This window comes from Pectinophora gossypiella, chromosome 12 (genome assembly GCF_024362695.1).
Source record: "Pectinophora gossypiella chromosome 12, ilPecGoss1.1, whole genome shotgun sequence".
In the NCBI taxonomy this organism is placed as follows: domain Eukaryota; kingdom Metazoa; phylum Arthropoda; class Insecta; order Lepidoptera; family Gelechiidae; genus Pectinophora; species Pectinophora gossypiella.
Genome location: NC_065415.1, coordinates 1,825,292 through 1,839,841, shown reverse-complemented (window position 1 = coordinate 1,839,841; position 14,550 = coordinate 1,825,292). Strand labels below are relative to the sequence as shown.

The 14,550-nt window shown below is 39.5% G+C and overlaps 2 protein-coding genes across 2 annotated transcripts in view; one reads left to right on the top strand and one right to left on the bottom strand.

Annotated features, from left to right (window-relative positions):
- LOC126371434 (adhesion G protein-coupled receptor A3) overlaps positions 1-14,550 on the top strand; it is a 233,458-nt gene that overhangs the window by 16,636 nt on the left and 202,272 nt on the right. The window lies entirely within an intron of this gene.
- Positions 570-11,346, bottom strand: LOC126371493 (epoxide hydrolase 4-like). The gene is made up of 6 exons (XM_050016805.1): positions 10,981-11,346; positions 10,251-10,561; positions 4,754-4,877; positions 4,277-4,385; positions 2,794-2,982; positions 570-1,551 (listed from the first exon to the last, which is right to left on the bottom strand). The coding sequence occupies exons 1-6, from the start codon at positions 11,209-11,211 to the stop codon at positions 1,433-1,435; spliced, it is 1,083 nt and encodes a 360-aa protein (XP_049872762.1). The 5' UTR covers positions 11,212-11,346; the 3' UTR covers positions 570-1,432.

Sequence of the window (14,550 nt, the reverse complement as noted above, 5' to 3'; positions counted from 1 at the left end):
ATATTTATTGCACAAATCTTACATTTGCACAATAAATATTATTGATCCATCACATTTAAGATCCCAAAAAGGAAAGAATCCAGTACTAAAAAGATTAAAAACTAACATACAATTTTACAAATGTATAAAATGTGTATCTAGTTTATAAAAATAATATTTACAAATACTTAATAATATTCTACAAAACATGCATTTGTACAACTAAATAAAATGGCACATAGCTTGATTTGGTTTTAGCTGCCTAAAATGATTACGTATTTAAATGTAAGGCTTAAGCTGCGTTTCCACTTGGCTACATTGTACAACATGTTGAAAGTAAACGCAAAACTTTTGTTTAACAACGTTGTCTGTCTACGCATCTAATACGCGTCCGTCATCGACAACATGTCGCCAGGGGAACTAGTGTTGTTGCGCGTCACGTCTCAACTCGTCAACGATGCTCTTTACACAAACAACAAGCCGCGCAACAAGTTGTGCTTCAGCTGGCAACGTCGCGCGCTGTTGTGCATGTTGCGCTTTAGCTGTCAACGTCGCGCGCTGTTATGCAATGTTGCTGTACATGTTGCGCTTCAGCTGGCAACGTCGCGCGCTGTTGTGCAATGTTGCTGTACATGTTGCGCTTCAGCTGGCAACGTCGCGCGCTGTTGTGCAATGTTGCTGTACATGTTGCGCTTCGGCTGGCAACGTCGCGCGCTGTTGTGCAATGTTGCTGTACATGTTGCGCGTTATGTTGCGTAGTGGATACGATGATATATTCTTAACGAATAATTTGGATTATTGTACAGTCACGAACAATAACAAGTACGTATAACTTCAGAACTATGTCCAATTAACTTATGTGACAACTTAAAAGAAAATTTCACTGGTTGTAAAGTTTGTTAATGCGATAGGGTACTAAACTATAAGTATATAATATAGTATAGTGCTCATGATAGTACCAGGTCTTTATACGTTCGTTATTTAATAAGAATCCTCGAATTTATTTTTGTTTTGACACGCTTATCACTACGATTTACGAGTACATATTACTGTTTTAACCTTTAAACCGTTGTTTAAATAACTTGTCATAAAACAGATCACAGGACATAGGTCTTATAAAATACACTATATTTTCCCTAACAATATAATGTACGGTTACGAGTACTAATATGGATACACTTTGAAACCATGTCACATTAACTTTTTTGACAAATTAACCCGTAAGTCTCATTAAATGTCAAATATGATAGTGCGACACGGTTGTAAAGAGCGTACATGATATTTCTCATGATTGCATTGAAATGTAACTTTGCCAAGCAAGATCCATTTTACTTACTGTAGAATATGGGATGGTAACTTCGTGGAACGAACATTTAGCTGATTTTTCACCCGCTATATTTTTTTTCCAAAAACTGTTATTTGAGTGGTTCTGTCTACCCTGATATGATGTGTATTATCCCTGTACGGGAGGCAACACAAGTTTGGCGGTGAGTTCCCGCCCTCGCCCCGCGACTGCGCCAAGCATTCTGCCCATAAGTGTCCTGGGTTCGAATTCCGATGATTTTTCTTTTTCTGAAACAATTTTATTGATTAAATTTTTATTTTAAACTCAATTATTAGGTTCAAACAACAACAACATATACAAGCTCATTCCCATCCCAATTGGGGTAGTCAGAGGTACGGTCACGAGTACTAATATGTATACACTTTGAAACCATGTCATATTAACTTTTTTGGCAAATTAAACCGTAAGTCTCATTAAATGTCAAATATGTTAGTGCGAAAAAGTCGTAAAGTGGGTACATTATATTGCTCACGACTGTACATCCATCGCAAGATAAACTAAGTACCTACACCTCACCGAGCTTTCTGTTAGACCAATGTGATAGGTGGTAAACCGTATCGCCGCCTATAAAGGTCGAGGCAACTATGTTTGTGAAAATTGCACTTAAGATAAATTAATAACTCATTGGCGCAAGTGCATTGGCACTGAGGACTGGGGTTTGAACCGGCGCTCCCCAATTGAAAAAACGGTGTCATAGGACCACAGTGACTCTCTCTTAGTATGTTATTAAGTTTACTTTCAAATAAACCATATCCATCTTAAGACTTCATATCAAAATTGGTTGCAAATCGTCTTTTGATTACTTGTAGCTCTGCCTACCCTGTTAAATTATAACATAGCGGGCGTCAGTTTATGTATGGCCATAGAGTAAAGAATACTATACGTATAATACTATAAATCACATGGGTTCTTATTTCGTTGTTTACACATTCGTTGCCTTTAACATTTATTTTTCTTTTATAATTAACATATTCTTTGTTAACTTGTTATTTATCTGTAGGTATAACTTTAATTGTTTACTAAATGAAGGTTGTTTGCAATTAATTATAATTGGACCTTTGATTTATAGACTTCTTTGGTTTTATATGATATGTTCCTTTGTTTTAATTTATATAATAATTATTAATCAAATGAACTTGTAATATAATTAATTAAACATTTTACGCAACGTCAGATTAATAAGTAGGCTTGGTTCCAACTAGTCAAATCAGTTACTTTTTACTAAACGTCAAAACGCGAAATTACTACGGAATTTGTATGAAAAAGCAACCTGTGACGTCATAAAAAAACGTGACAAAATGTCTCTGGAGATACCAATTTAATGGTAACACGTGATCAAAAGGCTAGCAATGGCGGCTTGTCATAGGATTGAGCATACCTGGTCTTCTTATACCATGATGGAGATGATGACTAGATGGACGGTAACCCAAAATTGGTAAGATATCTTCTGAAGACTGGCATGTACTCACCAATAAGAAAGTCTTGTACGATGGTAGCGAGTTCAAGGTCGGTGGGGTCGGGCGTGGTGACCATTCGCAGCGTGGAGCTGAGGCAGTACTGGGCGCTAGTGACCAGCTGCGCCGCAGAGTCGCGGGCCCCCACCAGCAGGGTGGGCGACTCGATGCGGTGGTTGGCTCGTACGCGCCACCACGCCGCTCCTTGGGGAGCCAACAACATTCTTTTTAGACGTGACTTATTGTAGATTTGCCGCAGATGGCATTAACTAAGTACTTGGCCGGACAAATGGGGAGTGCTGAAGGCTGTCACCCAGTACAACGTTTAAGACAACAGGCCTGAGGGTGCCCAGTTTGGCGCGAACCTCGGTTCAGGGCGTCGTCTGAGAGGAAAAATATTTGAAAGAATGAATCGACCCTAGCGGGTCGATAGCGATAAGCGCTGCGATTGAGGGAAATCGTCGACCACGCCGGCGGGGTCGGTATCGGGGTCCTGAAGTGTTTGGTGTCGTGAGCTGATTGGCTGCCTCTATGGCTAGAGTAATCGGGTCGTCAGGATCGTATATTACGTCCTTGGGCGCCAATGACAGTTTAATCATAATCATCTCAAAAAAAAAGCATAACATAAGCTCACGACTATATCCCAATGAATATTAAACAATGTAGATGGCGCTGTAAAGATTTTCCTTCGTTTATCTTTGTTTTTTATTACACCCAGGCACAATTACATCTTCCACCTATTCTTCTAATCAAAATAAAGCGAAACAATATAGGTAGCAACGTAATTCTATACAAAATGTGATCCACAAGCAACAGTTGTTTTTATAAGTACATGCTTTTGCCACTACATTGTATTTTTGAATTATTAAGTACCCGAGTAATGGGAAAATAGGTAATTATCACGTTAACGATTGTTAAACTTTCGCGGGAGGCGTCGGCTATTAAAGTCGGTATAATATTGCCATATAAAAATATTCTTTATAATATTTTTAAACTATTGTTGCCAGCAACATATGTTACTTTTTGTATAATTTTCTACTTAAAATGTTATAAATCTGAATCATAAGTAGCAGCCAGTGATCATGATATAAGAAGACCAGGTATGCTCAATCATGTAAGTGTTACCATTCAATTGGTATCTCCAACATTCCAAGGACGTAAATGTTATTATTGAAAATTTACTGTATTACTGACTAATGTATTTAATTACTAATATTTATCACATATATAAAAATCATTAAAACTGTAAGTAACTCTTTTACTAAAAGTTCAAAATTTCCTTGCAAAGTAAATTAAAAACATTGGACGTGGGTATTTTTTTTTACGAAATGGCAACGTAGTAGGGTGGGATGACGTCAGCTGGGCTAACCTTGAAATGCTAGCTGTCAGTTTTGAGCATACCTGGTTTTGTTATACCATGCCACTGATGAGCCGTTCCCGGGTCTCAGTATTCGGTACGGTGTCGCTAACACCCTGTATGTAAAACAACGCAATTTACCTCTAACATAGTTGAGTGGGCCGGACCAATCACAGGCGCGCGAGCTGGCCCATCTCCCGTCCCGCTCCTGCGCTCCTTCCGCTAGCCACTGCTCGGGGAAGTTAGGCCACTGGAAACAAGAAACAATACATAATCGAGGAAATTACCTAACCTGAAGATTTGACAGGTCCGATTTTTCACAGAAGTGACTGCCTGTCTGACGCGCGAATGTAAAACAGGCCCAATACAGGTCAAGTCACATACCTCCGAAAGTGCATATCTCGGGAATGTGGGTTTCCTCACGATGTTTTCCTTCACCGCTGAGCACGTGATAATCATTTATGATCCAAACATGAATTCGAAAACAATCATACTTTTTGTACTCTGGTACAAGAAAAAAATAATTTGAAAAAGCAGCCAGTGTCCTAACTATTAAACAGTTTGGGAATTTCCCCGAGGGCGGCACATTACTGGTAACAGCGTAGAACACAAGTTTACCTGTATGAAGTGCAGAACTCGGTTGCAGAATGCAGCGGGCGGGTACTGCCAATAGAGGTTCGGGTGTGGAGCGCCCACCACCGCCAGCTTGCCGATCATACGCCCGTGACAGTGCGCTAGGTACCTGGAAGTTATCACGATTGAATCCCACACTCAGGTACATCTTTGAACATCATCATCATCACCAGCCCATTAACGTCCCCACTGCTGGGGCACGGGCCTTCCCTATGGATGGATAGGGAGATCGGGCCTTAAACCACCACGCGGGCCCAGTGCGGATTGGTGGTTATTAACGACTGCTAATGCAGCCGGGACCAACAGCTTAACGTGCCTTCCGAAGCACGGAGGAACTCGAGATGAAAACTTTTATTTTTTGTGGTCACCCATCCTATGACCGGCCTTTGCGAAAGTTGCTTAACTTCAACAATCGCAGACCGAGCGCGTTTACCGCTGCGCCACCGAGCTCCTCCTTCCCATCTCTGAACACGGGAAGTCAATATCAGTACCGTTAACGCAAACATAATCTTAAAATATTCTGTCTTATGTATAATCAAAGAGCAAAAGTTCAGTCACTGAGCTCAGCGAATTATTTGTAAACAGTGGTGAAATTATGAACCATTAGTTATTATAAATTCATAATTTAAAAATTTATGTTTTTGTAGGTGGTTTTGGTCTATTACAGAAAATACATGTAACCGGCAGGTCTTAAGTGCAACCAGTTAATTTATTGCTTTGCAAGAAACTGATTGGACTTTTGTACCTATGTCCCCAAATTACGTAAGTTCTAACTAGGTAGTTTCATTAGGACATTACAAGCTGATCAGGCACATTAAGCCATTGGTTCTAATTACTAATTACTGATGTAAGTCAGTAACCGTTACATGAGCCATGCCAGAGGCCTTTGGTGGCTCCATAATGACCCTGCCACAGGGTTGATGAGGTTCCTAATCCACCTCACAACCTACACGATAGAAGAAGAATACAGCAATAAGGTGAACATTCATACATAAAGTCACGCCTTTTTCCCACCGGGGTAAGCAGAGACTGGAATTCCTGCTTTGATCTTGACACACTTCTCTTGCTTCCTCCGCATTCATCAATCGTTTCATACACGTACGCCGGTTTTGAGTAAATCGTACTGAACCTTTTCTAAAGACATCTCCAATTTCGTCAAAGTACCTATGTCCTTCTAGGTCTTCCTCTGCCAGCCCTACCACAAACATTCGCTTTATATACCTACTGCTTTCGTAATCCTATTATACTTCATCCGTACTACGTGTCCAAACCAAATAAAAATAAATACTAAATAAAGTGCAATTCTCTAAAAGTGAACAAAACACGCATAACTCAAACATTATGGTTTAATTTTATTTAAAAATCAGTTATCGTGTCTCGCGGAGAGATAAGCGACATTTCTCAATAACAAACTTCTTATCCCATTGATAATTAAATTAAAAAATACAGCTTTAACTTTGACTATCTGTTATAAATATAGGTCATTGTCAATAGGGAATTTTTATAGCGGTACTAGCGACCCGCCCCGGCTTCGCTCGGTTGCAATGCTGAGGAAAAAATGTAATTATTTACGACATCACATTAAAAACCTCAAAAATAACAGTATTTCTTCACTATTTAAAGGATGTTATTATACATAAACCTTCCTCTTGAATCACTCCATCTATTAAAAAAAACCGCATCAAAATCCGTTGCGTAGTTTAAAAGATTTAAGCGTACATAGGGATATAGGGACAGAAAAAGCGACTTTGTTTTATACTATGTAGTGATTAGGAAATCAGTAGACATATCGGCAGACGGAATTGTACTTAATAGGAAGTACAGTCATGAGCAATATCACGTACCCACTTTAGAACCCTGTCGCACTATCATATTTGACATTTAATGAGGCTTATGGTTTAATTTGTCAGAAAAGTTATTGTGACATGGTTGCACAGTGTATACATATCAGTACTCGTGACCGTACGAGTTGATCTTACACCCATATTCTACTCGAAGCTTCGTCGACTCCGTTCTCAGTTGAGGCGACTTTAATGAAGGACATTCCAGGATACGTTTTCCAACAAAAATATAGATGGCGCTGTTCAGATTTAACGTGATAATTACCTATTTTCTCATTGCTCGGGTATCATCATCAGCAGCCCATTAACGTCCCCACTGCTGGGGCACGGGCCTTCCCTATGGATGGATAGGGAGATCGGGCCTTAAACCATCACGCGGGCCCAGTGCGGATTGATGGTTATTAACGACTGCTAATGCAGCCGGGACCAACGGCTTAACGTGCCTTCCGAAGCACGGAGGAGCTCGAGATGAAAACTTTTTTTTTGTTGTCACTCATCCTATGACCGGCCTTTGCGAAAGTTGCTTAACTTCAACAATCGCAGACCGAGCGCATTTACCGCTGCGCCTGCGCTCCTCTATATAGCTCCGCTCGGGTATAATTATACAAAAATATAATCTAATGGCGGAGGCATACATAAAAGTAATTGTTGCTTGATATTTGGATCAGATACGAATACAATTATGTTTCTACGTTTCTACCTATGTTGCTTCTCTTTACTTTGATCAGAACAATAATGGGTGAATGATGTAATTGTGTCTGGGTGTAATAAAAAGGGTAATTTATACTCAGAAACAAATATAAGAGATGCATATGTCTGTTATCCATGAAATTAGAAGGTTAAACGAAGGAAAATCTTTACAGCACCATAAATCTACTTACATCTTCCTCAATTTATACCTATGCTACAGTTTATTTTGTAATGCTTATTTTTTTTTTAAGTTATACTTTTAATAAAAAAATAACTAGTTCCCAAGATTCAGGCATTGCCTAGTTTGGGGACCCCTGTACAACTCCTGCAATCTATTTAGAATATAAGCACATTTTTAGTTTTAAGTAAACATATTTGTATTTCTTTTATTTTGTGCAATAGTTATTATTATAATTAAAACACATAAGAGTATACTCCACCACGCTGCTCCAATGCGGGTTGGTGGAGGTGTTTTTACGGCTAATAAATAGCCGGGACCAACCGCTTAATGTGCCCTCCAAAGCACGGAATCATCTTACTTTTTCGGACAATCAGGTGATTCAAGCCTGAAAAGTCCTTACCAAACAAAGGACAGTCTCACAAAGTGATTTCGACAATGTCCCCATCGGGAATCGAACCCGGACCTGATCGTGAGCCTAACGCTCTAACCACTAGACCACGGAGGCTGTCAGGCGAGAACGTGAATGTCAATTTAAAATAATAAAATGCTCGGCTGAGGCCGGGTCGAGTGAAGGAAGTTTCGAGTTTCTTAGAATACTGGTGTTAGTCCTTAGAACAATCCTGTTAGACCAACGGCCTTCGTGGTCCAGTAGTTAAGCGTTGTGGTCACGATCCAGAGGTCCCGGGTTCGAATCCCAGTGGGAACAAATCACAAAATCACTTTGTGATCTCTAGTTTGGTTAGGACATTACAGGCTGATCACCTAATTGTCCAAAAGTAAGATGATCGGTGCTTCGGAAGGCACGTTAAGCCGTCCTGGTTACTACTTTGTGACGTAAGTATGTAGTCGTTAGATGAGTCATGTCAGGGGCCTGTGGTGGCTCAATAATAACCCTGACACCAGGGTTGATGGGGTTGGTAATCCACCTCACAGCCCACACGTTAGAAGGAGTCCTAGCTCTGATTACACTTGTAGGCTATAAGCGTGAATTTAAATAATGTTTGAGATTACAGACTGTGATAATTAAAACACATATTGGTGCTAATTCCTGTAAATACCATCTAATTTTATTTTAAGTTATATCTGTCCTTTTCTTATCCGCCGAAAAGGAAAGGGACGGGTAATCGACAAGCATAAAATTTATGGAACACACGTCAATTTTAAGCACAAATCTAAACCAACCGTCTAAAAATTTTACGTCAGTCAATAACCCGACACATTAATTTACTCATTCTTCCTAAAATTAAGAGCTGTGAATCATCTGTCCCTTTCCTTTTCGACGGATACGAAAATGACGGATATAACCTAAAATAAAATTAGGCGGTGTCTGCAGGAATCGGGGCCAATAACGGGTTTAAAACAATGTACAGACTGTAATGTTTTTTATTAATGTAAGACCGCATTAATCGTTATAGCTAGACAGAGCACGGCGAAACACGACGTGCACTTTGGATATCATAATCTAACAGATAACATATAGGATGTTTTCTTTCTAATCATAACAATCGTACGACATCGGCGCCAAGTCAATTAATTATCATCAGGCCTTTGACCTCTGTGAAATTGTACAAAAGCGAACCCCGGACCTAGTTTTACACAGACACTACACATTAACGTTACCGTACACACGCCTCTGTGTGTGTGACGTCTGACGGACGCCCATACGATTGAAGACTAAAGTAACACCGAGGGGGTGAGGTAAACCTAGCTCAGCCGCTGGTGGGGAGCGGAGAGTTGCCGTTCTGTATATAGTATTCTACGACAAAAGTAAGAATGTAGGTATGTTATGCAATTGTATATTATATTATACATGTTGCATCTGAAAGATAATATTCTCCAATATTCAATAAGGTCATGATAAGATAAATATTGCAAAAATACATAATTATCAGGGCAAGTAAAAGTGAATAAACTATGATTAATTATATAAAGTAATTGGTTAATTGAAATCCTTTGTTGTTTGCTAGTTACATTTTTATGTTTTTAAATAAATTGTTTGGTTGGTTGGTTAGGATACGTAGAGCGGATGAAGGATAATAGAATTGCGAAAGCGGCATATAAAGCGAAAGTTGATGGTAGGGCTGGCAGAGAAAGACCTAGAAGGACTTACATTGACCAAATTGGAGATGTCCTTAGAAAAGGTTTAGTACGATCTACTCTGAACCTGTATGCGTGTTCGAAGCGATGGATGAATGTGGAGGAAGCAAGAGAAGTGTGTCAGGATAGAAGAAAATGGAATTCTATAGTCTCTGCTTACCCCGGTGGGAAATAGGCGTGAGTTTATATATGTAGGTTTGTTTTAAATTAAGTCATTAATCATGGTTGTTTCTAATTCGATATATACATAATTAGGTACGTAATCTCACGGCTATTTCCCACTGGGGTAAGGTGGATTTATTAAGCCAGCTTCTTCTGAAAATGTGAATGATTATTATGGTAATTGATAGTAAATAGAATCTTGTTAGTCATAGTAATAGAATTCTAATATGAGAGCCAGCCGGCGCTGCACGTAAACAGCGCCGCGCGCGACGCATCGTGGGCTTTGACCAATAGCCATAAGACGACTATCTAATGTAGATAGCATTCCCTGCGGTTATTGGTTGAGACCCTCAATATAAATCGCGCTGCGCGCGGCGCGGTTGTTATGCAGACTACAGGAAACCGTATTTTATGTGTTATTTGTTGACATTTGTAGAATTTAAGATTATTTCCAAGGCTTTTTTTAGTCTACTATTTTTTTTTTTATTAAAGAGTAAGAAAATATAATTACCATGTCAACATCCCACCAATGCCAAAGCCGATGACGACAGCAGGGTTATTCTCTGACACTCCAAGCACTTCCATTAGGGTCGACAACTCTTCCACAGCTCTTGGAGGGGCCAAGTCACTGCGGCGTCCTCCTTCACTCCCTCCAGTCCCTCTTAGGTCTAAGGTGATGATGTGGTAACCTTCTTCAGATAGCCTACGGACTACCGTGGTCCAGGTGGGACCCCATAATTTGCCAGTGTCTGGAGCATCACCCAGTATGAGAACTAACTGGCCAGTTTTTGGCCCGGTCTTGACATAGTGGTATTTTACTCCCTGAAAAAAAAAAAGGTTGGCTGTATATTACATTTATTTCTCCAGTAAGTAAGTAAAACAAAATTCTGGACCCCCAAGTTGTTCAGCAATTGAAATATAAAATTCTAAATTAAAAGTCTTGAATTTATTTAATTTAAAAAAAAAAAACAAAAAGACTAGCCATCCACCACAGGCTTCGTCAAAAGACGAAAAAAAAAAATTAAAGAAAAAAACATGTTTTAATAGGTATTTTTTTGTAGTACCTCACTAAGGTAAATGTTTTTTTTTAAATATTGGTACATAGGTAATAAATGAGATTAAAAAGAAAGTAAAATATAGAGCAACACTTTCATAATGTTTAAGTACTTTGTTTAAGTATCTACAAAAAAATGTGCAAGTAAGTACAAAGGGCATTTGTTTGACTCAGCTTTTTTACTCACCATTATTTTTATATAGCAGTGGGTACCCACAGAGTTGTCTACTGTGAGTTCGACCGAGGAATTCTTGGATTTTCTTCTGTGTCCCTTCCATAATCTTTTCACAAACATCTGAATAAGTTGCCAGATGCCGAAAAATATGCATTTCACTGCTAATTCCACTGCTTCCCACCCGGATACAACTTCTAACACTTTTTTACTTTTGGCACCCATGTTAATTGAATTATTTGACATAAAATGTAGCTAATAGTTATTTGACACGCATAGAAAACCACGTAACAGATGATAAACCACGAAAGTCGTTCGTGGAGTGATCTTCGCGCATCGTTATCAACAGTTTTATCAAAGTTTTGTAGTCAACTCACACCGTCGCACACACGCGCACGTCATCATTCATTTTAACTCACATGGACGTAGGTTGTGGCTGTGTGCGTGTGTGCAGTTGTCATTGTCACATTTGTCACTTTTTTGACGTTTAATAATTCGTTCACAAATTGTGTTCCCTTTTTGTTACTGTTTGTTTTTTAACGAATAATAATTATTTAATACCCTGATTAGGTATAATTTGTAAATTGTGATATAACAACGTATGTACCTTTGCGCAGCATTCTATTGGGGTTAGACAGAGGATGTATTAAGTAGGCGATATTAAAACCTGTCAGATACATAGGTACCTACAAACATAAGTTCACGCCTATTTTCAGTTGGGGTAGGCAGAGCCCACTAGAACATGACACTATATTAAAATAGGTATATAAACTCATGCGCGCAATCCCTAATAGGGTAGACAGAACATTATTCCTTATACAAACAACCCTTTCACAACATAAATCATAAAAAGAAAACAATATTTCATCGAACAACAATCTTAAACATTAGGCGACGCACCTTCTCACAATTTTAAGAGCTAAGCAATACAAAACAAACGGAACATAAAACAAAACCAAATGTATGGTCATGATCGTGAGATGTCTACAACCACTGCGGAGGGTTTATTTAAAAACAAATTAAGGTCCGAGGCAGGCACTCAGGATAATGGTAAGATGACGACAAACGAAGAAACGCCAGTCATGACTGCTAACGATGCACTGGCGACGACGCATTTAAATCTGCTCGCTTCTTACAAGTATTAATATGAAATCCTCAATAATTTGAATCCGGTTGCTTCTTTTACGTTTTATGGGAATCGCGCACATTGTTGCGCATCTAAATTCGTCAAATCATGATTATGATGAATAAATAATACCGAACTAAGTACGAGAAGGTGTCTTACTACATAGGTACCTACTAAGATAGTTGTAATGATGATTATTAGGGGAGCAAACAACTTAAGTATATAGAACGAAACAAACTAAAAGTTTTATAAATATTCAGTAGCTACTAAATATTCTCATAATATTCGTGTTATAAACTCGAAAGTTTGTGAGGATGTGATATACATAACTACTGACATGTTTAGATGGAACTTTACCTACAGAGATATTGCTTATTTATTAAAACAACACATGGGCTGCAATCTAGATACTCGTATATACCTACCTACGATTAGTCGCGGGTAGCCGTTAGTATTTCAATAGGGATAATATTATGAAACTATTATATACATATTATAATCTAAGTGAAAGGCAGGTTTATAGAATTAGGTACACATAATAATAGCCATAAGTTCAACAGATCTTTTACATATATTATTATAATAAGTAGTACGAATTAATTTATGAATGTTGGGTAGTTTGAGAGCGCCTAACAAAATTGTTATAGCAATAACTACGATAAGTTTATTAGCGGAAATAAAGTCATGAGTTTTTTAGGCGTGAACATACCTTTGTTGTTGTTATTCCTTGTTCTATGTTTAGAAATGTGGTTGGCAAACTGTACTTATGGTTATAGTGCCCAATGGGGTGGGCAGAGCTACTACTATTCAGACAGTTGCAAGTCATGTAACGACCACTTACTTAGATCAGTAAGTTAAGTAGTAACCGTGACCAACGGCTTAACGTGCCTTCCGAAGCACGGATCACGGATCTGTAATGTCCTAACCAAACTAGGGATCACAAAGCGATATGTCCCCACCGGGATTCAAGCCCGGGACCTCCCGATCGTGAGCCCAACGCTCAACCACTGGACAACAGAGGCCGTAATAAGGAATCATAATAAATAATAGATAATAAGGAATAATACTAAGGGTGGTATTAAAAAACTAATCTCAGCTGAGACTGCCCTCAAGATCACGCTCAAGTCCCTGTTTTTATATGAGAACTGTCACATTGACATGATCTTGAGGGCCGTCTCAAAGCTGAGATTGGTTTATTAATACCACCGTAAATTAAGACCGAAAGTAAGAGAAGTGGGCGGGGGTGAGGTAAAACCTAGCTCAGCCGCTGGTGGGGGCGAAGAGTTGCCGTATTATTTCTTATTCTATGATTTATGTATGTTATGCTGACTGAACAATAACACATAAGGTATCCCATTATCTACATTTCAATGGCTATGATAACCATCGGATGCGAAGACACGTTTCCACTCTTCCGACCCTCCTCTCAGAGTGAAGAGCGATGGATTTATGTAGTAAGGGGAGCATCACTTTTACTAATACGATGCGTTTTTCGATTGATTGCATGCTTATTTTTTTTCTTTTACTTAACATTGTCATCATCATCAGCCCATTAACGTCCCCACTGCTGGGGCACGGGCCTTCCCTATGGATGGATAGGGAGATCGGGCCTTAAACCATCACGCGGGCCCAGTGCGGATTGATGGTTATTATTAACGACTGCTAATGCAGCCGGGACCAACGGCTTAACGTGCCTTCCGGAGCACGGAGGAGCTCGAGATGAAAACTTTTTTTTTGTGGTCACCCATCCTATGACCGGCCTTTGCGAAAGTTGCTTAACTTCAACAATCGCAGACCGAGCGCGTTTACCGCTGCGCCACCGAGCTCCTCCTTTACTTAACATAAACAGCCCCTATACTTAACTACCTTCGTCCCACTGCTGGGCACATGCAGGCTTTCCTTAAGAGAGCACAAAATATACAGGGTGCTAGTGACATCGTAACGATACTGAAGGGCATGATTCAGACCATGATTCTGAGTTAATATCAAGTGGATTTTTCCATCGCAAAACACCTTAAAACATAGGTATTTATCAAGCCCGGTTCTACAGATCTTTGCAAGCTATATCATAGAATAAGGAATAATACTACGTATAGAGGTTACTCTCCGCTCCCCACCAATGGCTGAGCTAGGTTTACCTCACCTTTTTTTTTTTTTGACGTGACTTATTGTAGATTTGCCGCAGATGGCATTAACTACTTGGCCGGACAAATGGGGAGCGCTGAAGGCTCTCACCCGGTACAAAGTTTAAGACAACAGGCCTGAGGGTGCCCAGTTGGGCGCGAACCTCGGCTCAGGGCGTCGTCTGAGAGGAAAAATATTTGAAAGAATTAATCGGCCCTAGTTGGTCGATAGCGATAAGCGCTGAATGAGGGAAATCGTCGACCACGCCGGCGGGGTCGGTATCGGGGACCTGAAGTGTTTGGTGTCGCTGATTGGCTGCCTCTATGGCTAGAGTA